Source organism: Phyllostomus discolor, chromosome 11 (assembly GCF_004126475.2).
Source record: "Phyllostomus discolor isolate MPI-MPIP mPhyDis1 chromosome 11, mPhyDis1.pri.v3, whole genome shotgun sequence".
Lineage (NCBI taxonomy): Eukaryota > Metazoa > Chordata > Mammalia > Chiroptera > Phyllostomidae > Phyllostomus > Phyllostomus discolor.
In genome coordinates, this window is record NC_040913.2 from 74,576,221 (window position 1) to 74,600,813 (window position 24,593).

Here is a 24,593-nt window from a genome sequence, read left to right on the forward strand (position 1 = left end):
AACAGAGGAGAGCAGTAGGCACGCACGTGTGCACACACACACGCATGCACATTCACATATGCCGTCCGCTCACCTAACACTGGTAGCTGTAAATGCGTGAAGTAAGGTGGTGGGCCAGTTAAGGACAGGCATGCTATCTACCCCCTCAGCTTGTGCTCAGCATGCGATGCCCTGGACGTAAGGACGCTTCACCAGGTAGCGTTTAGGAGACAGGCTGTCTGCATTCCACTGCTCACTCAGTCACTCAGTCACTGTACCCTCAAGTAAGCTACTCAATCGCTGTTCCTCAGTTCCCATATTTATACAGCTGACATATTATGAGCACCCACCTGAGAGGGGTGTTGGGAGGATTCAGTGATCAGTGCCCGGCGTGGAGTGCATGTGGAATAAGGTCAGCTATACAGCAGTCTCCATGACCATGTATAGGTATGAAATAGAAGGTTCTATAAAACAGAGGTATTGCTGTATTTGCCTGCCCACAAATGGTAGCTTTAAGGATCAAATGAGTCAATATACATGAAAGTCGATGTAAAGTTTAAAGTGATCATTTAAATTTAAGAGTTTATTATTATGTGTACTCAGTGATTTTGTAAATGCAGACTCACTAAGTCATCAATGCTTCCCAGAGACCTACTAGCTTCCCAGGTGCAGTTGCGTTTTCTGCTAGGTAGGATGGGAAAGCTACTGAAAAGTATAATTTGCATTTCCTACCCTGAAGGAAATCGCCTTGAGGAAATATGCCATACAGTTATGAAAAGTTGAATACAAGAGGAAGAGGAAAAAAATGTCCAAAGCAATGTATTTAGAGGGATGGAAAGTATGTTGTCCTCATTTGAGCCATCTCAGCCATTGAGTAGGTATTTCTGAGAAAGAGATCAATGTCAGCTGGGATGGCCCTGGAAGAAGTCAAAGACTAGCTGGGTTTAAACAGATCCTCCCACACCTTGTAAAACACAGAGATGGAGGAGGTCAAGGTCATCCTAAGCAGGAGAAACGAGGAGGACACAGAGATAGATAGGGCTGTAGCGAATGTCGAGAGCAGTGCTTGGGAAGAAAGAAGGCAGAGTACATGAGCTGACCTAACGGAGTACAGGGAAAGGGTAAAGGGGAAGCAAGACCAGCAACGAAGCAACCTTAGTAATATCCCCTGGAGCGTCTACCTTGTTTTGAAAAGTGTGCAGCAGCCGCCCCTCATCTACATGGCCTATGTTCCAAGACCCTCGACGGATGCCTGAAACCCTGAATAGTCACAAACCTTATATATATAATATATTTTATATATATATATATATATGTGATATTTCTTCCCATACTTGCATACCTATGATACAGTTTCACTTACAAATTAGGCACAGGAAGAGATGAACAATAACTGATAATAAAATAGAACAATCATAACAATGTGCTGTAATAACAGTTATGTGAATGTGGTCTGTGTCTCAAAATGCAGTACTGTACTCTGCTCTGCCTTTTGCGATGATATGAGATGATGAAATGCCTATGTGATGAGGTAAAATGAGGTACCCGATCAGGTTGCCACACAATTTAAGACATGAACATTTTCCATGTAATATTTTTGGTTGCCTTCAGTTACCCTTGGTTGACCAAGGGTAACTGAAGCCACAGAGAGTGAAACAGAGGCCAAGGTGGGATGCTGTAACTCCCTCTTCCGTGCCGACCCGCTCCAGGAATGCAGACCAGGAAGAAGAAGGAAAACATGTGCAAATCAGGAACTTCACACGGTTTCCATCCTTTCCTTCCCCAGCAGGTGCTAGAGCTTCCCAGAGAAGGATTTGGTCAACGTCAGTGCATTAAAGAAATTTCCTTAAGGGCCCGTATTAACAACGATGGTATTTGAGCTGCAGATAATATCAGTTATTTATTTAAAAAGTGACTAACTTCATTTCCTATCTCCCTTACGATAGCAAAATTTTTTTTGCAGAAATGTTTTTAGAGACGTAATCTACTGCCACTTAATTACTAGTATTTAAGCAATGTAACATTCTCTTAAGAGTCCATTAGGTTTCTGTTATAATATACATTCTGATCAAATGTGGCTTCCTGCAAAGGTCCTCATTGTCAGTCTCCTCAAGGCAAAGTGTATCCGGACTATTAGACAGGCTCTCTGCTTTGGCTGCACCAAATGAGATTAATTATTTATACCTGAGGCCCAGTGCTTCAGAACTTCAGCACCTCACTTAACATTTCTCTAGTGAATTATTAAGTCTTATTTTTTAAATAAAATCCTCATTTCATAGTCTGTTTGACTGAGGTTAAATACAATAACTAGTGATTCTTGTATTAAACAGTTTGATGTCATGAGACTCTCTCCTGGGTTGGATGCCAGCGAGCACATTAGAAACAAATGAGCCTTTCATCAGGAATACCCTCACCGGGGAGGAGGGCAAAGGACGCCGAACCCAGAGACTGTCTGGCACCCGTCTGAGCAGAATTATTAAAGGAAGCCATAGCTGGTGTGCAGCTTCCACTGTTTATATCTCAGGAATACATTAGAGAGATGAAAAGGGCCTCGGGAGCTCTCTGGTCTCCTTCCTTATGTTACAGAGAAAGAAAAACAGATTCATATCCCACAAATGGCCTTTAGCTCCGAGCGTCCTGATTTGTTCCAATGGCCACTTTTAGATATCGGCCACAGGCATAGTCACGGGCAGGGTCCTTCATTGCCCACAGCAAATGCTGCTCCGGCTGCTTTAGGCAGGAAAGGACTTTATTACAAAATGGTGCCCCAAACCTCTGGGAAGGCCAGGGGGCCAGGCCCCGTCACCAGGCAGCCAGAAACAATGTCCAGCGACTCTGTAGAGAAGGGGACAGTCATTTGGCAACACCCTAGCAATCCCAGAAATGTCACGTGGCTCACAACCACGAGACCTGGGAGAGATGCCTGTTCTTCCCGCTGCCACCCAGGGCTGGCACCTCCAGCACTGCCCTCTCCAGAGGAGGGTCCCCACACAAACATCGCCCCCCACCCCCGCTCACCTCTTCATCCCACCTTGTGCGGGAATGCCTTGTCGTTGGGGCCTAACCACAAAGACGACGAGAAAACGGTTTTCTGGCTTTTATCTTGAGGTAAGATTGACAAAGAAATTACCCACACGTTAGAAAATATGACAAATGTCCACCAAGTCTAACAAGATTAATAGAGCTTCTAAAAAAATCTTCGCTTTCCACAAGGACATCTAAAAGGAAAATGATCTCTATCCAACCTCTGCACCCCTCCCCCCAATAATTTGGCCACTAACACTCATCTGACCCTGGCACACTTTATAAAATAGAAAAGCATTCGGGTCTAGTGACCCGTCAATGATGGAACTCACACGGTGGCGACGGAAAGAAGGGAACCTTCTCCTTACCCACTCTGCAGGTCCATGACCTTCCCCAGTTTTCCAACTCCAGCTCTGTCTTGACTCCTTGGTGAGATAAAAACAGTGCCTAGCATGTACCGGCTCAAGGCCAGAATCTGTCAGTTTCTTAGTTCTGGGGCCTTAATTCTCAAAGACACGGAATTATTTTGAGAAGGCTGTTTACCTTGATGTGAGCAGAATTAGCCTCAGACACTAAGCCTTTATGGCAAGTTTTATTGTCCAAGGCAAATATAACCTGTTAAGATTTATAGGGTTTATTAACAGCAATAACCATTTTACAGCCAACATCAGTAAATCAGGGTTTATTGAGAAGTCTACAATTTTAATCTGTGGAAAACCATTACAATGTCGGATTTTCATTGGACATAACTTCTAACTTTTATGAAAGATAGATTTTCCATTTAATTGGGGAGTATAAAATAGTGCAGTGCGGGATAATGAATTGTTTTGAAAAGAACAAATTGGTTTTAGCTAAACAATGAGAGTCAAACACTGAAGTTGCTGTCTCCAGTTAGAACTGTCCCAAGGTTAAGGTTAAAAGTATCTGTAGTGACAAACGTGTTCTAGTCTATCTAGCTACAGAAGGAGCTTGCAGAGTTTAGAAAAACTTGAACTGTCATCCATTCACATTTCAGGTATTGTGTGAAAAGTACGTGAACTATTAATTCATCCAAACCAGTATCTACATGAGTCTGGTGAGGATCTTCAAGTTCATGGATATTTTTTGGAAAGTATTCATATTAACAATACCACTACCATTCATAAGACTCTTTAATGGGATATATAAATAAATGGGATAAACAAATACATATTGACAGTCACCAGCTTCTGTCAGTAACTACTTCTTCCACGTGCTAGATTATAAGAGAGGGAAGCAGGAAGCTTTTTGCTAAGTGTCTTTGTCCTTTGGTGACCTTGAAGGGCAAGAACAGAGGGCGCATGCAGGAGAGGCTGTGAGGGGGGATGGTTTTCGCAGCACCTACTTCTTCATGAGGCTGAACATGTGTTGGATATTGCAAGAGCCTGAGTTTTAATCTAGTTCCCAGCCATGATAGGGTCCTGCATCTTTGAGAATCGAAGGTTCGAGAAACTTTAGAAGAGGAGGAAGAAGAACCAAAATCACAATACTCTCTACTGTTTATTTACTATTAGACACTGTGCCGAGTGTTTTACATATTCTTGAAGTTGTTTTCCGTTTGACGCCCAACAGCTGTACAAGAAAAGTATCATTTCCACTTTGGATGAGGAACCTGAGGTTCAGAGTGGCTAGCAAATTGCTAGAGGATAGTATTTCTGTGTGCTGGTCAGGGTTTGACCCTGGGTCTGTTTGGCTCCAAATTTCATACTTTCCCCGCACTGTGCCACAGTAGCAATCCTCAGTTCTCGTTCTACCATTTCCCTACCCCACTGATGTACAGCATGGAAGAGAGCCCTGCGGCAGACATTGGTAGACATCAGAATGCAAACGGGGTCCTTCAAGACGAGGTATGTCAGGGTCATGGCCAAAGGTAGGAACACTGTAATGTGGTAGAGACCACTCACCCTCAGTCTTCTTACCTTCCCTTTTATATGCCCCTTTTCTTTTCCCCATGACCTCCTCTCCGAAATGTCAGACAGCCTGCCCCTCCCGTCCCCTAGGATAGCAGTGAGCCTGGGCTCCTGACTCGTTGGACCACAGGGTCCACAGACGTCCTGCTGTCGGCTCCTTGAGCCCCTCCACTCCCAAGGCCCCTACTCCCAGTGCTCTGCTCGGAGTCTCATCACAATGTTACCTGTTTCCAATAAAGAAACAGAATTTGCAGCAGGTTTAAGATTAGCACATTAGTGAGAAGGGATTCTAATGCTAAAATCTCTGTTCCTAAGGGGGCACTGGCAGACACTGTAACTACAGCAGACACATAAGCTGTCACTGGCCTAGGGGCTCCCAAGCTTCCAAAAGGCTTGGAGAAACCACCGAAACCCACAGTCTCATTAAAAACAAACAAAAACTGTTAAAGAAAGAGGTGATTTGAGCTTTAAGGCTAGACTGACTTCCTAGCGATCTGAGAGCTTGGACAAGTCCCTGTAAGATGGACGTGGAAACAACGACAGCTTTCTAGAATCTCCGCAAATTAAACGAAATCACATACAGAAATCACTGAACACAGCCCCTGGCACGGGGGGTGTTCCGTACGTGGCGGCTCTATTCTTATACCGACCACCTTCTCTGCTCAGGTGGATGAGCTGGTTTCCAAGCCTTGTCTTAAAGCGAGAAGACAATTGTACAGGTCTTGTGAAAGCAAGACTTTTCACAAGACTTGAACTTGGCCCCGACGTGCCTTTCAATGTGTCAGGCAGGAGACCTCCTAGGCCACTGCAGGAGGAAACCAAGTGCCCCGTGAGCCACCATCCTTTCCAGGGATGCCCCACGGGCCACCCCAGGAGGCAGGCAGAAAGGGAACCAAGCGGCACAGTGGACAGGGTGAGGCGGCTCGCCCGGGGAAGATGACTGATAACGCTTCACAGCGACAATACACAACTGATCGATTTCCGAGCATAGTCCCCAATTACTGTCACACCGGAGAGGCATTACCTGGAGGGTCCTCACATGACTGTGAAGAGAGCGAGCACAGGGACAGACGTTTTGTGAGCTGAGGACCACACGACAGGCACTGGCAGGTGGCTCTGCCTGGGAGATGCCGACTGTGGAAGGTTAAGAATGTTCTCCCTTGCCTTCCCCCTCCCCTCCCCTTTCCACTCTTCTCGGCTTTCTGCTCTCCTTCTGCCCTCCCTTCCACAACACCGCAGATGTGGGTGGTGATAACTACGGTGCAGGCTATTGCTGAAACGGAAGGAGCTGTAAATATTGGTGCACAGATACAGGTAATACTGACTCATAAATAATTGAAATTCCAAAATAACTCAAGTGTTTAGAACTGGGACGCTTGCCTGCATTAAGACGATGCTATAAATGCTTGTTAGGGCTCCACAATAGCTCATTCCACCATGCAGTTGAAGCACTTCGTAACCATCCACAAATATAAAGTGGAGAACAAAGCCTTTTCCCTGTCTTGGCTCAGAACTCGTATTTTTAAACCAGCCTCCAGCCCCTGGTATTCATCAGAATGGCCCTCTTTAATTTCAGTCCGCCCGACTCTGAAATGGACTCCTAAAACTTACGCGGGATTAAAATGAAAAAAGTTGTGTGCTGTGGAGAATAAGAAGTGCATTAGGGGGAACACGGCGCCCCCTCCGATTGCACACCCACGTGGAGCCCGCTCATGTGACCTTCTCTGGAAATGAGGCCTTTGCAGATGGACTGCGAGCCAGGATATGAACATGAGGCCATACTGGACTGGGCTTGGGTTGGTCCCAATCTGATGACTTATGTCCTCATAAGAAGAGAGCAATTCAGGCCCGCAGAGAGAAGAATGCTGCATGGAGACTGAGGCAGAGACTGGGGTGATGCGTCTACATGCCAAGGGATATCACACGCTGCCAAAACCCACCAGAAATGGAGAGAAAAGCATCGAAAAGCATCGTCTTCGAGAGCCTGCAGGAAGAACTAGTGCTGCCTCCATCCTGATTTGACTTCAGGCGTCCAAAACTGTGAGAGAATACATTTTATATTGTTTTAAGCTATCTAGTTTGTGGTAATTTGTAACAGCAGCCCCAGGGAGCTAATAAAGAAAGGGAAGCCCACAGTTTGGAAATGTGACAGGAGGGTAGGTACCAGAGAACAAAATATCCTTTTGGAGATGTCTGCATTGTGCTCTCTCTCCCCTGTTCACCGACTCTCCCAAATATTTTTTCGGTGACACTTGCTTGGGTGGCTACTGGAAGATTTTCACGTCCTGTTCTGTTCTTGTGGTTGCAGCTGAAAAGCACCATTAGAAGTGAATGAAGATGGAAGATGAGTTGAATAAACAGGCTGAACTCATCTGCCTTCGAGAACAGGGTCAAGAGATGTGGAGGGATGTGCAAAGCGCTGTTTCCAAGTTTAACCCAAGTTCAGCCTTTCCCAGGTAACTGGGCAGAGAGAATATTGCTGACTTCCTGGAGGTTAGCCCCCACCCCCGGAATCCCCACTACCAACCACCGCCCTGAAGAGCCTTGACGTCCTGTGATTCATAACTGCCCCACAGCCTCTAGGAAGCTGCTCGCAGTGTAGGTGGGGGTTTGGATGGGTGTGTGTGTGGGGAAATGGGTGTGTGTGTGTGCATGTGTATAGGAATGGGTGTGGGCATGGGTGTGTGTATGTGTGTGTAGACTGTGCTGTGTATGTGTGTGCAGGGGTGTGGGTACGGGTGTGTTTATGCCTGCATGCACACTCATGGATGCACTTACACACCAAGGCATACTGTCCCCTTTGGCTATTATCTTACCAGGCTGTGCATCCTTTACAGTTCTTTCCTTTGTTCTCTTTTACTTACTTACTTGTTTATTTTTTATTTATGTCTTCAAAGAGCAGGTAGAGAATGTTTTACTCACTTGCTAGTATCAGAATGGGCAAAAAACAACAAAATAAAAGTGTAATGGATTTCGCAGTTTTGTCTGGGACAGGCTCTGGTATAACCTCAAATGTTCATCGATACAGAAAACTACTTTTCATTCATGCTCAACAAAAATATTTATTCAGCACCTGAATATGAGAAGTAGTGTTTTACTTTCTCGGGATACAGCGAGAGAAAAAAATAAACAAAAATGTCCCTCGTGAAGCTTACATTCTAGTGGCATAGACAGAAAATAAGCAAAGTAAAGACAGTATGTTTGTGATAAGAGCTAAGGAGAAAATAGAACCCTGAGAAGAGAGCTTGAACATATACATACGTAGGGCTGTGGGTTAGCGACACATTCAATAAAGTGCCCAGAGCAGGCCTCGCAGGGCAGGTGATATCTGAGCAACGCAACAGCTGGGGAAGAATGTTGTAGCAGAGGGGCCATCGTGTGCAAAGGGCCTGAGATACACGCATGGCTGGTGCACTGGAGGAGGAGTGAGGGGGCCGGTGTGGCCTAGGGGGGTCAGATGCAGAGTAGCAGAGCATGAGGTCAGAGGTAGCAGCAGGCCAGATTATGTTGGGCCACATAAGGTACCGAAAGAACAGAGATATTACCTTGAGGGCATCGAGGAAGTTTTTAAAGATTTTGAACACAGTTAGCCCTTAAATGGCTGCTAGACCTTTTGTAGGTCATTGACCTGAGCATCAGTTTTCTTGCTTTTAAAATGCAAAGGCTGTGCCAGGTAAATATCAAAGTTCTCTTCCAGCTGTAAGAATTGATTACTAGACATCTGAGAACATTAGGTTCCCACAGGCAGATGTCTAATAAAAACATGACCTTCGTCCCCGTTTCACGGCTCTCATGTGCTGCCCGAGTTGACGGCGGTGACCCAGCACAGGCTTGGAAGGCCGCCTGGCTGTAGGCACAGCCGGTGTGACACGGGCGAGACATTTTGATGCATGGAACACTTGCAGGTGGGGATTCTGAGATGGGTAGCCAGTGCAGTGCACTGCGGATGCCCAAGTGAGACTCCGGGAGCGCTGGAGGCGTCCTCCACGAGGCTGACATGCTCACCTGTGCACCGAGCACCCCGCTGCCTGCCACCCTACTCGGGGAACTGGGGCACACTCTGGAAAGAACAGGGTGACGGCCAAGAAAAATAAAAAAAAAGAAAAAAGAAACTCAAATCGCTTTGTTTCACATCAAACCAGAATCTAAAAAAATAAGCATTTTCCTTTCTAATCATTTCATGCCATGCATGGAATGTTCACTTTAATTTTCAAGCCCGTTTACTGCGTTTCTCTGAATCATCTGAACTTGGGACGGTGTCCACCCAGCGAGCATTCCACCCCGATATGCCGGTGTGTGTGTCTCCTCGTTCCCCTTCATTTTTCTGCTCCTCTGTCTGTTCAACCATGAAATCTCACAGCAGCTTTAGCTAAAATGTGAAGCGGAGTCTCCTGTTGTATTGTTTATTTGGTTTTTTAAAATACCTCCTCTTCTCAGGGAATAATCCACAGCTCTGAGGACAGTTTCCTGGCTTCCCAGAGCAAAGCTGTAACTCTGTAATGCTCAGCTCAGGCCTGTGTTTCTAAGCTTCCCATTCATTGTACTAAGCATCCCTTGTCCCCCTGCGTGAACCCTGCCCCCCCACCAAAACTGCCTTCACAACTGTGTTCCTAGCTCATCAGAACATCTTTCAATAGTGACTGGAAGGTTTAGGAAGCCTTCCCTATGACCCTAGTGTCCTATTACTGATAGTTCTAGTCTAGCTATATGACATAAGTGCCAGAAAACGTGCAAAAAATAAAAAAATAATAAAAACAGTGACTCGGCATTCTAGATGCTTCACCTGAGATGAAAGAATAACAGATCACAGACCAGTGGCCCCGTCACCTACACGTCGGCACAGCGCCTAACACGTAATAAACACGCGCCGAATGTTCCGTGAGCAAAGGAAGAATGAGCCCGTGCAAACACCATTGAAACTCGGCGGCACCAGGGCCTCCCTCCTTCCCTGGGCACTAACGCACATGACCTTGCTCCTGAAGGCGCAGACTGATCCATAAGCCAAGTGCATGTCAGAGTGTCCAAAGTCCCCGACTGAGGACACAGAGGGTGCCACCTGCGTGATCAGAGGTCACCAAGAGCGAGAACACAGACCAGATCCTACCCAGGCTGCCTAGCAAGAGCTTAGTGTCGACAGACAGTCGTCAAGAGGCAATTTCCTCTCCCAACTTATTGCCTTCACAATTCCTTCACAGTCCTTCTCATCTGGGTCCAGACTGCAAGAACGCCAGCCACCCGCTCTTCCACTGCACACATGTGACCACATGGGACTCTGCCCTCCCTCCTGGGAGCAGGCCTGGCCCCAGGCGTCTGTCTTACCTCGGCAGCAGGGACTCCCTCAGGCGGCCGGCAGTGCAGCACGATCATGCCTTCGATGGGAACCTCCCTCCCCTGCGGGTCTTGCTCGAAGTTCTTCCGTAAATCTGCGAAGAAGTGGGGGAGAGAGGACACTCAGCTCTCGGGCCAGCATTGTGCACATTTGCTCCAAATACAGTAAAATAGTGAGCTTACTGCCATGACCTAAATACACACCAAAAAGTCACTTGTTTCAGGATTTCTACAGTGAGAGAATCAATTTCCCAAATATGCACAAGCGCATTTGAAATAAACCTTAACAAAACTGTTCCTAATGCTCCATATTGATGAGAAGGATAAAAGATTTACTGGGGAGCAGAAAGAACCAAACTCATCATTTCACGAGTCTTTGCCAGCATTATCTGCTTAGCAACAGATGAAACCCTTGGCCTAACAAATTGCCATCCACAGCTATTATGCAGTTGAGATGCATGTGATATTTTTTTATTAAGTAAATAATACATTATTAATCTGTAACCTCCGCCATTCCCTTAACCTTCCAGCAGGTTCTAGAAGATGATAATAGAGTGAGATCACCTATTGGTCTTTTATTTGTAACCAGGGAAAAGGGGCCACATCGAACCACAACAAAATCTGTAACTTACCCAATCAAACACATAATTAAAAAACACAATGCCCTCCAAACACAAATGCTGGGTATTTGTGCGGTGCCCTTCATGGAAGGCTTGAGGCACTTTGCAAACAAGCTGCACTATTAACCTTTTACACACGGAAGGGAGCTGCTGGAGAGGTTAATTGGCTTGCCCGTGGTCATGGTGCCTGCCGGTGATGGGGAAAAAATTCACCAAGCCTCCGGACACCCAGGCTGTCTGCTAACCAGCCAGGCTTTCTTAGGCAAAAGGACGCATGGGCAGTTCAGAAAGGGCTTCATTTGCATGGCTGTCCACTTGAGCCTATGCTTCATTAACAACAGAGCAGTTGACCTTTGCTTCCTTTGAGGTGTAATAACAACACTTGGATAATTGTACAGCACCAGCTAAATCCTTGCAGTCTCTAGGAAGCCTGGGAGAGCAGAGCAGAGAGTTTCACCAGTCCTCCTGGATGCAAAGGATCCCCCTCCCTCCCTGACCAGGTCTTTTTCTTCAATTGAGTATCTCAAATTACAGGCTGTAGATTTATTGATTTAATTTTCTTCAGTGCTTACCATAACATGAAATATGTTCCCTGTAAAGAGCAGAGCTCCAGAATCAGTTACATCTTTATAAATTTTATAAATACATTAAGCTCGCTTTTAGCAAGTCAAAAACTCTCGATGAATAACAAGCACAGCCATCCATGTGTGCGCTTTCTTTTGAATTTTACTCTTAATGTTTTCCCTCCCAGAGGCAACCAATGTCTTTTGTCAGTGGTGTTACATATTTCAGAGATCTTCATGGGTACATATGAGACGGAAGGTCCTAAAAAGGCTCGCACTGCAGGCAGCTGGCAGGATTTATCTTCTCATTTCTCTGCCTTCCCCCAAACTGAAAAGCCGGCTCCCTTCTGCTGGAGATCCGCACCCTGGCCCAGCCCTGACCAGTCAGAATTCCTGACTCCCAGTGTGACGAAGGCCACATGACTGACGGCGAACTGTGAATGAAGGGACTGTGAGGAAACCCTGGGATAAGAAAATTCTCACCACAAATTCCCCTTTGCTCTCCAAAAATCAAGAGATCTTTGAGTCGAAAATCCCTTTTCCACACAGCTCATGTATTGATCGGGGCTATGTTAAAATTAGTCTGTCGTGCAGGGACAATGACCAACAGGAAACCCTGGTTTACTAGTGGAAAGGATTGCGCTTTTGTGGCAAATTTTGTTTACTATGTTTGTCATTCCCCCCCTCCCCGCATGTTTTGTTTTTTAAAGGAAGGCTCACTCAGTGGTGCCAAATGAAGATTGCACATTGACAACAGCAAATAATCGGTATTCGACCAGATGAAACACAGAAAAACCACCGTTTGCTAAATAGGTAATTAATATGCATATAAAAAAAGAAAGCCCTGTGTTGACACTGGGATATCGGAAAGTGTATTATCATCTATAAACAAGAAACTGGGAAATTGCTAGTAGATCTCATGCAGCCAGGATTGGTTTGAAGCAAGGACCCACCACCCTCTTGCCCTTCCCAGCTGACATCTGAGATCACTGGAGAGTTCCAGCAAGAAGCACATTACCTACCACCCCCCAATACGGAGATACAAAGCCTGGAGGCCATGGAGGAGGGGGTCAGGGAACTCCTGGCATGTCGCATGTCTGGATCCAACTCCTGACAGGCAGCCATTCATGTGCTGCATGTCACGCCAAGTGAGAAACCCACGTATCACCAGGACTGGCCCTGCGCCGCGTGCTGGCGGCAGGACACCGATGTTGCTGACTTCCATGGCGAACACGCCAGATAAAATGTAACTAGCTACTGAATACAATAAAAATTATGGAAATAAACTCTTAGGCTTAGATGTAAGTGCTTCCAATGGTGCCTCGGATTCCCACCAGCGGTCACCTGACCTGACTGGCTTCTAGCGGGAGACTAAATACTTCTAGCACCTGTGTCGGTCCCAAGGCTTGAAAGATGCACATGGGAACCTAGGCAACTGCTAAGAGTAGGGAAAACATCCCCAGCCACATAAAAAGAATTATTATACAAACGAAGGAGACAAACCATACAACTGCAATTAAATGGCTTCTTCTTAAGATAAGAAACAAGAGGCATTTTTTAAATAACATGTAATTTAAGTTCTTTAAAGTCAAAAGGAAATAGCAACCGAGAATCTGGAGTGGGGAGTTATAAATAGGAAAACATCTGAGATCAAGGAAACTGCCACTAAGCAGGAAAAAACCCTGCTGAATTAGTAATATATCTATCAGAGACATAGTAAACAGCACGCTGAATATTGCAGAACGCGGATGAAACAGAAGACAGGTGGATCAGTCGGGATCCAGGCAGGAAAACAAAGCACACCAGTTGTTTAACGGAAAAAATTAATGTAAAGACATGGAGAAATATACAAGGCGAAAGGGAAACTGCTAGAGGCAGGCCCCACTCCAGGAGGGGGGGTGGAGGAACAAAGAGGAGAACTTGGGGTTGCAGAACCTGGAAGCTTGGAGAGAAGTCAAATGTCCAAGGAGACACTAGTGTTGCTGCTGGCGCCTCAGAACTTATGGAGTCAAGCCTGGAACCTCTGAAGGAGGACTGCCCACCAGCCTGGTGCTGGCACCTCTAGGGAGCCCGAGAAAGCATACAGTTCTGGAAGCACGTGAAAAAAATAAGCTGGAAATAAGAAGCAACTACCATTTCCAAAATGAAGAAACTCTGCTGGGAGGGCGAGTCAGGGACAGGAAATGAACAGGGAGAAGCATCCTTCTTCCCTGTCCCCCTGGCCAGTCTCCCCGGGGCCCCTGGTGGGTGGAACCCCACAGGAAGCTGGGTCCCCAACCCCCAAGCTTCACAATCCACGGACCAGTGGTTGGACAGAGGGGAGACAGAGAACAAATCCCAGCTTAAGAAACTTCCTCTCCTAGAGGTCTTACAGTTGCTTACTCCGATCTGCTTTCCTCACTAGGTCGAAGTTCCACGCAGGCGGACTTCATGTCTGAGATGCTCCCCCTGTATTCCCAGCTGCTAGTGAACGCCAGACCCGGGGCAGGTCCTTAATAAAATACACGCTGACTAAGTGAGCTAAGAGAAAAATAATAAAATAATGAATGAGTTGGAAAACAAGGTGAAAGAAATAACAAAAGATAAAGTTGAGATAGAAAAAATAACAGTATTAGATATAATAGACATTTTAGGAGACAAGCTGAAAGATATGATCATCAATTTAATAATAATCATTATTCTCTGAGCTGAAAAGTGGTCCTTGAATACATGGCAAAATAGTTTTAAAGAGAAAAAGAAAGACACTAGGTGTATCATAGTTGAAATTCTGAATTTTAACATAATCAAGGAAAATTAAAACTAATAATTTTACAGGTTTCTTTGTGGTAAATAAACAAATAGAAGTAACAAACAATTTCATGGACAGGAAGAACTGATACTGGTAAAATTTTCATACTATTTAAAGCCATCTTTAGATTCAATGCAACCTCTATTAAAATTCCAATTTTTCACAGAAATGCCAAGAAAAAGTCCTAAAATTCACATGGAACCACAGAAGACACTGAAGAGAGAAATAATCTTCAGGAAAAAAGAACAAAACCAGAGGCTTCCAGGTTCAAACTTGAAGACAAAGCTTTAGTAATAAAACAGCATGGTACAGGCATAAAACAGATACATTGACCAATGAAACAGAGTTAAGATTCCAGAAATACACCATCAAATAGATGGTCAAGTAATATTTGACAAGGAACCCAGTGTATTAAATGAGAAAATAACAGTCTCTTCAATAAATGATGCTGTAAAAGCTGGATATTCATATGCAAATGAATGAAATTGGACCCCTAGCTTACACCATTCATAAAAAATAATTCAAAATGAATTAAAGACTTTAATGTAAGACCTAAAGCATAAAACTCCTAGAAGAAAACATAGGAAAAGCTCCTTGACATTGGTCTTGACAATTTTCTTTTTGGATATGACCCTGAAAGCACAAGGAACAAAAGCAAAAATAAAATAGCATGACTGTATCAAATTGAAAAGATTCTGCACAGCAAAAGACCAACAAAGTGAAACTGCAACATACAGAATGGGAGAAAGAATTTCCAAATCATGTATCTGATAAAGAGTTAATATCCAAAATACATAAGAAACTCATCCAACTCAATAGGAAAGATACAAACAATCTCATTTTTAAAAAGGGCACAGCACCTGGACAGACTTTTCTCCCCCCAAAGACGACATACAAATGGCCAACAGGTACAGGAAAATGTGCTTAACATCAGTAATCATCACAGAAATGCAAATTGAACCCACAGTTAGACATCACTTCACTCCTGTTAAAATAACTATTATCCAAGAAACAAGAGATAAGTGCTGGTGAAGATATAGAGGACAAAGAATTCTTATAGCCCCGGTTGGTGTGGCTCAGTGGACTGAGCGCCAGCCTGTGAACCTAAGGGTCCTGGTTCGATTTCCAGTCAGGGCGCATGCCTGGGTTGTGGGCCAGGTCCCCAGGAGGGGGCGTGCAAGAGGCAACCACACACTGATGTTTCTCTCCTTCTCTTCCTCCCTTCCTGCTCTCTAAAAATGAATAAATAAAATCTAAAAAAAAAAAGCCAAACAAAAGAATTCTTACACACTCTTGGTGGGGATATAAACTGGTATAGCCACTGTGAAAACCAGTACGAAGTTTCCTTAAAAATGTAAAATAGAACTACCATCTGATCCAGCAATCCCACTTCTAGATACGTATCTGAGGGAAATGAAATCACTATCTCAAAGAAATATCTGCACCTCTGTGCTGCAGCATTATTCACAAAGACACGGAAACAACTGAAGTGTCCACAGATGGATGAAAACGTCACACACACACACACACACACACACACACACGGATGTGATTTAGCACCTTTTACCACAACACAGATGGACTCTGAAGGCACTGTGGTAGGTGAAGTGAGCCAGAGAGAGAAAGGTAAACACCGAATGATCTCACATATGTGTGGGCTCTACAGAAGCTGCATTATTACAGACAAGGAGTACGTTGGTGACTGCCTGCCGGGGGCTGGGCGGGGAGAGAGATGGGAGATGTTGACCCACAGGTAAAACTTCCAGGGACAAGATGAGTATGTTTGGAGCCCTAAGGTACAGCGTGGTGGCTGCAGTGAACACCACCGTATTAAATATGTGAAAGGTACCGAGAGAGCAGGTGTTCAAAGTTCTCACTACAAAAAAAGTATAACATGATGTAATGAAAAAGTTAATTAGCATTATTGTGGTAATCACAATAGGAACCTATGTAATTATCATATTATACCACCTTAAACTTACACAATGTTATTTGGTAAATATACCTCAATATTTTCTCAAAAAAAGTAACTGACAATAAAAAAATAATCAGGTTATGACTAGAGCTTTTTTCTGTATTAATGTATACCAGAGTATAATTAATCAAATCTATTTTTTAAGAGTTTATTTTTAGAGGGAGGGGGAGGAAAGGAGGAAGAGAGGGAGAGAAACATCGATGTGTGAGAAAAACATCGACCAGTTGCCTCTCGTATGTGCCCTGACCGGGGACCAACCCGGCAACCCAGGCATGTGCCCTGGCCGGGAATCAAACCAGTGACCTTTTGCCTCTTTGAATGACATCCAACTAACTGAGCCACAGGTCAGGGCTGTTTTGATTTTTAGGAAAAAACATGGGCACTACTTTTCTAGTCCCAAACAAATTACTATTCATGAGCAAACTGACAACAGTCTAAACACGATCAAGCCAAGAAATTTTAATAATCCTCACATGTTTCCTGAAAACGTCTTTTAAAATAAAATACATAATGAAAAGGCACGCAAAATAATAAACTAACTGGAAATTGTGGTTTAAAAAAAATCTGGCAGTAGGCAATGAAAACCACTTAAGTATAAATCTAAATACTTTTTATAATATATACTAATATTTATGTAATGATCCAAAAAGTCTGGAAAGACAAATGCATTATCATGAATATGCATAATAAATAACAAACAATAAACATTTTTTTTAAAAAAGATTTGATTTACTTATTTTTTTATTAAAAGATTTTATTTATTTTTAGAGAGGGAAGGGAGGGAGGGAGAGAGAGAGAGAGAGAAACATCAACATGCAGTTGCTAGGGTCATGGCCTGCAACCCAGGCATGTACCCTGACTGGGAATCAAACCTGTGACACTTTGGTTCACAGCCCGCGCTCAATCCACTGAGCTACGCCAGCCAGGGCGTGATTTACTTATTTTTAAAGAAGGGAAAGAGAAAGAGGAGAAACATCAGTATGTGGTTGCCCCTCCTGCACCCCCTACTGGGGACTGGGACTGCAACCCTGGCATGTGTCCTAGGCTGGGAATCGAACCCACAACCCTTTGAGCCACACCAGCCAGGGCCAAACAATAAACACTTATAAACTGCTAGCTCCTGTGTTCCACAAATGCTCTGGGCAGTATTGCAAACCACTGAAAATGGTGGGGCTGGAGCCTTGAGTATCTGGTTGAATTCTGGGTCTGGGACTTACTAACACCTCAATAAGTATCTTTGTCTCTTTTTGCCCCAGTTTCATCATCCATAAAATGAGAATAATAATTCCTATTATAGTGTTTGTGAGAATAAAATGCTAATATATTCCAAATCCTTTTAAGAGCACTGGAAGCATAATTCACTTAATAAAGGTCACTTACATTACTAAATCCTGCTACAGAGCCACAAGGAGGAAAAGTGTGGTCTGTCATAAATCAGATATACAAATTAGTTATAAACTGAGCATTTTTAAAAAGACAATCAAAAACAGTAAGTTAGTGTATGATAAAAAGTGACATCAATTAAGTGGGAAAAGGTATTAGCATGCCCTTTTGGAGAAAAAGATAAAGTTGGATTTATGTCTTATTTTATAACCAAAATAAATTCCACCTTAATCAAAATACTTTCTACACAGAACCACAGCGATATGAAAATATTTATTGGCTCTCAGGTTGGGGAAGGTCTTTCTGAAGCTAAAATTGAAGGAAAAACAAACACAAAAGGTACTGACTGGTTGATACTGTCAAAATTAAAAATCGGTTTTATCTAAAACACTCTAAGCAAAATTACAGGCAGAGTCTTATTAGCCTTAATAGAGAAAGGGCACTTACGAGGCAAAGTGAGGAGAAACATCCTAAAATAAAATGGCAAAGGCGCAGGGAAACAAAATTTACAAAAGAAGAAACACAAATGGCTAACAAAGATATTTAAAAGAACCAATATCAATATTTATTAAAGAAATGTCAACTTGAAAAGCATCAGTATGTCCCTTTACTCATCCAAACAGGCTTTGTGTTTCTCTTTGTTTTAAATAATTTCCAGCAGTAGAACGAGTATGGAAAACCACACAGTCTTACACATTGCTACACATAATGAACATGAGCAAAGATGAAGTCAAAACATGTGTCAAAATCACTTCACGTGTTCACTTATATGTTCATCATCTAATGAATGAACAGACAATATATGGTATATCCATACAATGGAACATTATTTGTCAATAAAAGGAAATGCAGTGTGAATACATGCTACAACATGGATAAATCTGGAAAACAGGCTAAATGATAGAAGCCAAACTCAAGAGACCACATATTGGATGATTTCATTTAAATAAAATGTGCAGAGCAGGCAAATCCATCTAGCCAGAAAGTAGATTAGCGACCACCTAGGGCCCCAGGTGGGGGCTGGAGTGGGGAGAGGAGGTAGGAGGCATTAGTGTTATTGGAAACAGTTTCATTTTTTTGTGGAATGAAAGTGTTCCAAAACTGACACTGGCAATGGTTGCACTGCTCTGAGAATACACTAAACACAATTAAACGGTACTCTCGAATTAGGTGAATTAATTACAAGTATTATGGATTATATCTCAATAAAACCGCTATTAAAAAGAATCCATTCCTATGATTCAGTAATTTACACTTCTACAATTTTTAAAGAAAATAATCAGATGGCTATATGAAAAAAAAAGTAGTATAGCGATATGGCATGAACCATTCATGATGCTCAACAATTGCTAACAATCTAAATATTTAATAATACGGCAATGGTTAATACCTTCTGGTGCTTTCATACGATGGAGCACAATGCAGACAGTGAAAAGATATGAGCCACTGATGTACATGACTGTGTCCAAGATGAACCTGCAGAGGATAATGCAGAGCGAAAAAAGCCAGTGCCCAAAACTTACATTCTATATGAGTCAATGTTTATATACCATTATTTAAGTGACAACAACACAGAAATGGAGAACAGACACATGGTACCCAGGGGTTAAGGAGGGGTGAAGGCAAAAGGGAGTGGATGTGCCCACAAGTGGGCAACATGAAGGATTCTGCAGAATGCCGTGCATGTTCTATATTTTGACTGTGTCCGCCCACGTCAGTCCCTCAGCCGTGATATTTTATTTCTCCAGCCTTACACTGCATCACCATTATGAGGAACAGGCTTTGGGTACACAGGATTTCTTTTATTATTTCTTACAACTGAATGTGTCTACAATTATGTCAAAACTGAAAATGTAATTAAAAATACTTAAAATTGTGCAAGTATGTGTTTGAATAAATTGCTAAATGAAATGGAAGAGTTTTTAGTGAAAGATCTCTATCTCTAATATATTTTAGTAAGAATTGTCTTCCTCCAAATGTAGCAATTAGATTTTTATAGAATGTATCTACTTCCAAATAAAAGTAGATACATCAGCATTAAAAACTTGTTTCTGCAGGTATCCATCCTCTTAATTTACCTGCCGGTTTTCAGTAAATGTACAGCAGCCTCCCTCCTTCTCTCACGCTGCCAGGCAGTGGGGGTGCATTACTGAACCTGACACAGGCCATTCCAGCCCTCCCACAGCATATGTTTCAGCAGGGAGGAGAGACATTAAACAAGTAATTATGAGGTGTGTAGATGAGCGAGGAGATAGAGAGGTAGACAGTTCTGTAAAAATGTATCACAGTGGGACCCATCTTAATCTAGTGAGTGATTCCGGGAAAGTTTCTCAGAGAAAGTTACAAGGAAGCCGAGACAGAGCAGCTCACAGGCCTGCATAATGCACACCACACCTCATTTACTGTTTCAACCAGACTTTTAATGGCTTAATTTTTTTAAAACATCTATATGCTCGCTTGTTCCTTTCTTGCAAGTCTCTGCAAAATGCTTGCCTCGCTACCTCTCTTTCTGTAAGTTATCACACCACATAAGCACACTCTTTTATTGGACTTGGTCTTCTATTCATAAACACCGAGAGGGTGGAATATAAATAGATTTCCACCTTCTGATCTCACTTATAGTCACACTTGTATGGCCTATGGGGGGAAGAAAAATAATAACTGTCACACTGTTTGGTATTAGGGATCTGAACCAAATTGCACACATACACATCAAAATTGATGATTTAAAGATGTTAAAATAGCACCTGGTATGGGACTACTATATATGAGATAGCAAAAGGCCTAAAGAGAAATCACTCAACATTTCAGAGATCTATGACTGGATGATTATGAGTGTATTAATTATCACCTTCATTTCTTTCTACAGTTTCTAAAATTTCTGTGATGAACACGAATTACTTTCATAACCTGGGGAAAAAAAACAATGCCCCAAAAATTTCTCTTTCCTATTAGTTGCCAAGATCCTCTTTCTCTTCATTAGACCAAACGGACTCAGAAGCCAGGGAAGAAGTGCACTTTGTTTCATTTTATCATGCAAGTTTCACTCCCACAATGTCTGCTCAAGACGGAAGCAAGAAGTACTATATTTTTAAGTCTTTAGTGAATTCTAAAATATTCTTCTGCAATTTGACTTTCATCACAAGAATCTGTGGACATGAGGACAAAAATTTTCATCTGTTTTCTTCACTGCCTGGCCTCTAGTACCTGGAATGGTATATAGTAGTTACTCATCAACCAACATTTGTTGACTGAATGATTGAGGAAGCTTCCATTTAAATTCATCTGACTGTTTATTATCAACACATATACAAGGAGGTCTCCAATCGGTAAGATGACTAGGAAAAGCAAACACATGGATGAATGTACAACAACGATGTCAGAGTAACACATACTCATTCTCACTTTGAGTGTGTGTGTGAATAATACAAAAACATCTGCCCTGGCCAGTGCGGAGCATTACACCCCACTTCTGCTCCTTCCCCGTCTCGCTGCCCTATTCAGCTGTGCTGTAGAATGCCAAGGCCAAAAATGACTGGAGACAGGAAGATCAGCAGGGAAGAGGAGGGGAAGGTGATGGAGCCGGGTACTGGGCTGACTTGCAAATCATGTCAGCAGCAGCATCGTCCGGAGTCAGCAGAGCCTGCCAATAAGCAGTGCACGTGGGGCGAGGCCGTGGGAAGCAGCCGTCTCCCCTTCTCACCCCCTGCCCTACTTGGCCTTTTTCTCATTTCCTTTCATGCTACTATGTTAGAAAAGTCATTGTAGCACAAGAAAATCAATAAAAATTCAATTGCGAATAATAGTTCTTTGCAGCTCAGCAACACTAGGGAGTTATCGGCTCATTCAGTGTTCTGGCAGTTAATGCAATGAAATAAAAATAATTTACTCATTCAAACCAAATCAGCCAGTGAAAAATCATAGTCATTTTTTTTTTTTAAAAAGGCATGGTCCTAGTCATTTAAGACTGTAGGAGGATGGCACAAGGTTCTGTAAGTGTCCAACTACAATAGTATTCAAATCAGCTCCGAATCGCCCCACCCACATTTTTTTCTGAAGAAACAACAAACCACATCTGTCATGCCCAAAAGGAATTTGTAACTTAGCCGAACACAGATCAATGGCTGTAATGAAAGTGCTGGTTCAGATGCAGAGCGGATGGATGCCAGCAAACTGAAAGTCAAGGCCCTCTGCCCCCTTCGGTTTGGATGGTTCCCACCTGAGAGGGCAGCCGCTGACTCGGGTTCCCAAGGAACTGCAGAAAAAGGCTCCCTGTCGGGCCAGTCCTGTCCTCAGCGATAGTCCTCTTGGGTTTGGCACAGTGGACAGCGTCTCTGGCCAGCCCGGCTTCAACACTCTGCCTTGCTCAGACCGATGAATTCTGTGAATTTCTTGACCCCCTGATCCGTATTAATACTGCAGTGCTCCCATCTCTTATTTCATGCCTTTTCTGTGGGTCTTCTGGTTCTGATCTCGCGGCCTCTTGGAAAGACAACGGGCACCCAGGCGCAACGCCACCTGCAGGCCCCACCATGGGTCAGGGGCATCCAGGGGACATCTGTTCATTCCTGGGGTTTCTGAATGTTGCGGACTGAACTCCTGCTGAGTAAATCTTGCTGCGATAGCGAAGGGACAACCGTGGCCACGGTTGAACTGCACGGGCCTCTTCATATTCCCCCTGACCTCACTTTGGTGCCAGGGAAGGGCAGGCTCTGGGAAGACAAAGAGTGTGGCTGATGCCAGCAGTGTTGTCATGCAGAGGCTCCTGAAGGCTGTTTTTCGGGGCTGTAGCATAACTTTTGAGCTTCGTTAGATCCCTTGTGCTCCGCGATTCCTCTGCTGTTACCAATAAATCGTGGGATAACTGGCATGGTGCGCCACTCGCCCTTTCACAACAAGTGGAGCGGTTTGTCGGCAACGGTGATGTTGCAGAGGCAGAATCCAGCAGCAGGGACACATTACGGTGGGCAGACACAGCTGCCGTTTTACAAAATGCTCGGAGCACTAATTTGACCGGCTCTCTGTTGAGCTATTCCCTTAATACACTCCACTCTATTTGGCTGCTTTTGTTTACAGGGGCATACAAAAAAAAAAACTCATTCACAGATCCCATCAGAAATTGAAGATTTATTGAAAATCAGAAAGACGCCCTGGCTGGCGTAGCTCAGTGGATTGAGCGCGGGCTGGGAACTAAAGTGTCCCAGGTTCGATTCCTGCCAGGGTACATTCCTGGGTTTCAGGCCATAACCCCCAGCAACCGCACATTGATGTTTCTCTCTCTCTCTCTCCCTTCCCTCCCTAAAAATGGATGAATAAAATCTTTAAAAAAAAAAGAAAAAGAAAATCAGAAAGACAAGAACATTAACTTTGAGTCCAGGACTGACTGGAAACCGAGAAAGACCACAGACCAGGCTTGAAAGAAGGAGTAAGGATCACAAAACAGGCAGGTCAGGTCTTAAAGAGACAGTAACATGGCCAGGGGAGGGATGGAGAGATCCAGTAGAATTCCATCAACCAGATGATTTCCTAGTCCTTGTTGCACAGATGTTGCTTCTCTCACTTCTGCCCCTCCTGAACAACTGCCTCTCGCTCTATTCTGCTTTAATGGTTCTGCCTTTACTCACGGCGTCTGACAGTTCAAGGACACTGCTGCCTGCTTCTCTGTCTGTTCTCTCTCTGCTGCCACTCTCAGTGGCTGATGCTCTTTCAGGATCAAGTCATACCCGGAGGAGTGCAAGTCCACAAGCACATAATCACTTCATCCTCCGCGAGTGTCTAAACATGCAGGGAATCTGCACAGGTGTGCACTCTCGGCCCCATGAACATGACAGTGGGCGTCACACAACGGGGCCACCAATGTCTCAGAAGCCACTCAGCACCAATTCCCGAGGCTGGGACGATGGGTGAGAACTCCACACAAGGAAACCACTCCTGGGGAAGGATCTGTGGGGTTTGCTTTGTTTCCAGGTTCCACAAAAGGCACTTTCTGTGCATCGATTGCATTGATTTGGCTGTGTCAACACACAGAGGACAGCCGAAGTTTGACCTACATAGCAGATCTCAACAATCTTCACTAGGGGGAGGTTATCGGGTGAAAAATTAGAAATTCTCTGGTTCCTGATTCTTAAGGCATTAAATCAAATTAAAATAAAGCTCATAACTCACATTTTGCAACTATACATCGTTTTCCATGGGGGAAGAATATCCATAAGCTCCACAGTCTGTATGTCCCCAAGTACTATTGCTCCACTTACTGGGCTGCTAATGGGAATATGGACTCTTGTTTGAATGCAGAAATAGCTACAGAAACAAAGTGCCTTTGATGTAGATTTTTTCAAAGTGCTATATTACCCATTCACTAGACTAGGCTGCCCAGTTGCCCAGACGTACATGGAAAGATGGCGCTACTAATCTTTATCCCATCCAGAATGCTATCTGTGATGTTGGTGGAACTCCACAGCCCTGCAAGCAGCACCAGAGCCTGTTTGCAGCTCAGCATCCTGATGAACACAGCAATGCCAAGGGAATCCCATGGTTCATGGGATAGAGTTTCCAGAACAACATAGACATGAAGAATCATTCCTGACTTCTCTCAGTGCACCCCTCCCAGCCCTCTGCAGGAAACCGAAAGGGTGTGAGTCAGCACAAAGTTTAAAAAGTAATGACCAAAAAATAACCTGAAGTTTTACTACTCACCACCTCATTATAATTCAGTACTAGTAGCGATGGGAATTCAGTAATAGTACCAGATGGAGGGGGAAAAGAAAAAAAAAAAGAAAGGGAGAAAGTGAAAAAGAAAAAGCAATCCAGCAACTAGGAGACACATTTTTTACCTCCGTGGTGGGCTTTTTGATCCTCCCCCACTGCCCGCCCCAGGTGTCCCCGGGGACAGGAAGGTTGATCAGGACAAGGTGTGGCCAGGTGTCCCGAGCACGCACACCACGGAATATGCCACCAGACACCCAGCACACTGCCTCCTGCTGGGCTGCGCATGGAAGAGGGAGA

At 43.9% G+C, this 24,593-nt stretch overlaps 1 protein-coding gene across 1 annotated transcript in view; it reads right to left on the reverse strand.

The window, feature by feature from the left end:
• The window catches only part of UNC5D (unc-5 netrin receptor D), a 221,152-nt gene that overhangs the window by 171,220 nt on the left and 25,339 nt on the right, over positions 1–24,593 (reverse strand). The window contains exon 4 of the mRNA XM_036011105.1: positions 10,251–10,354. Coding sequence (XP_035866998.1) covers positions 10,251–10,354 — 104 coding nt within the window. The remainder of the gene's footprint in view (positions 1–10,250; positions 10,355–24,593) is intronic.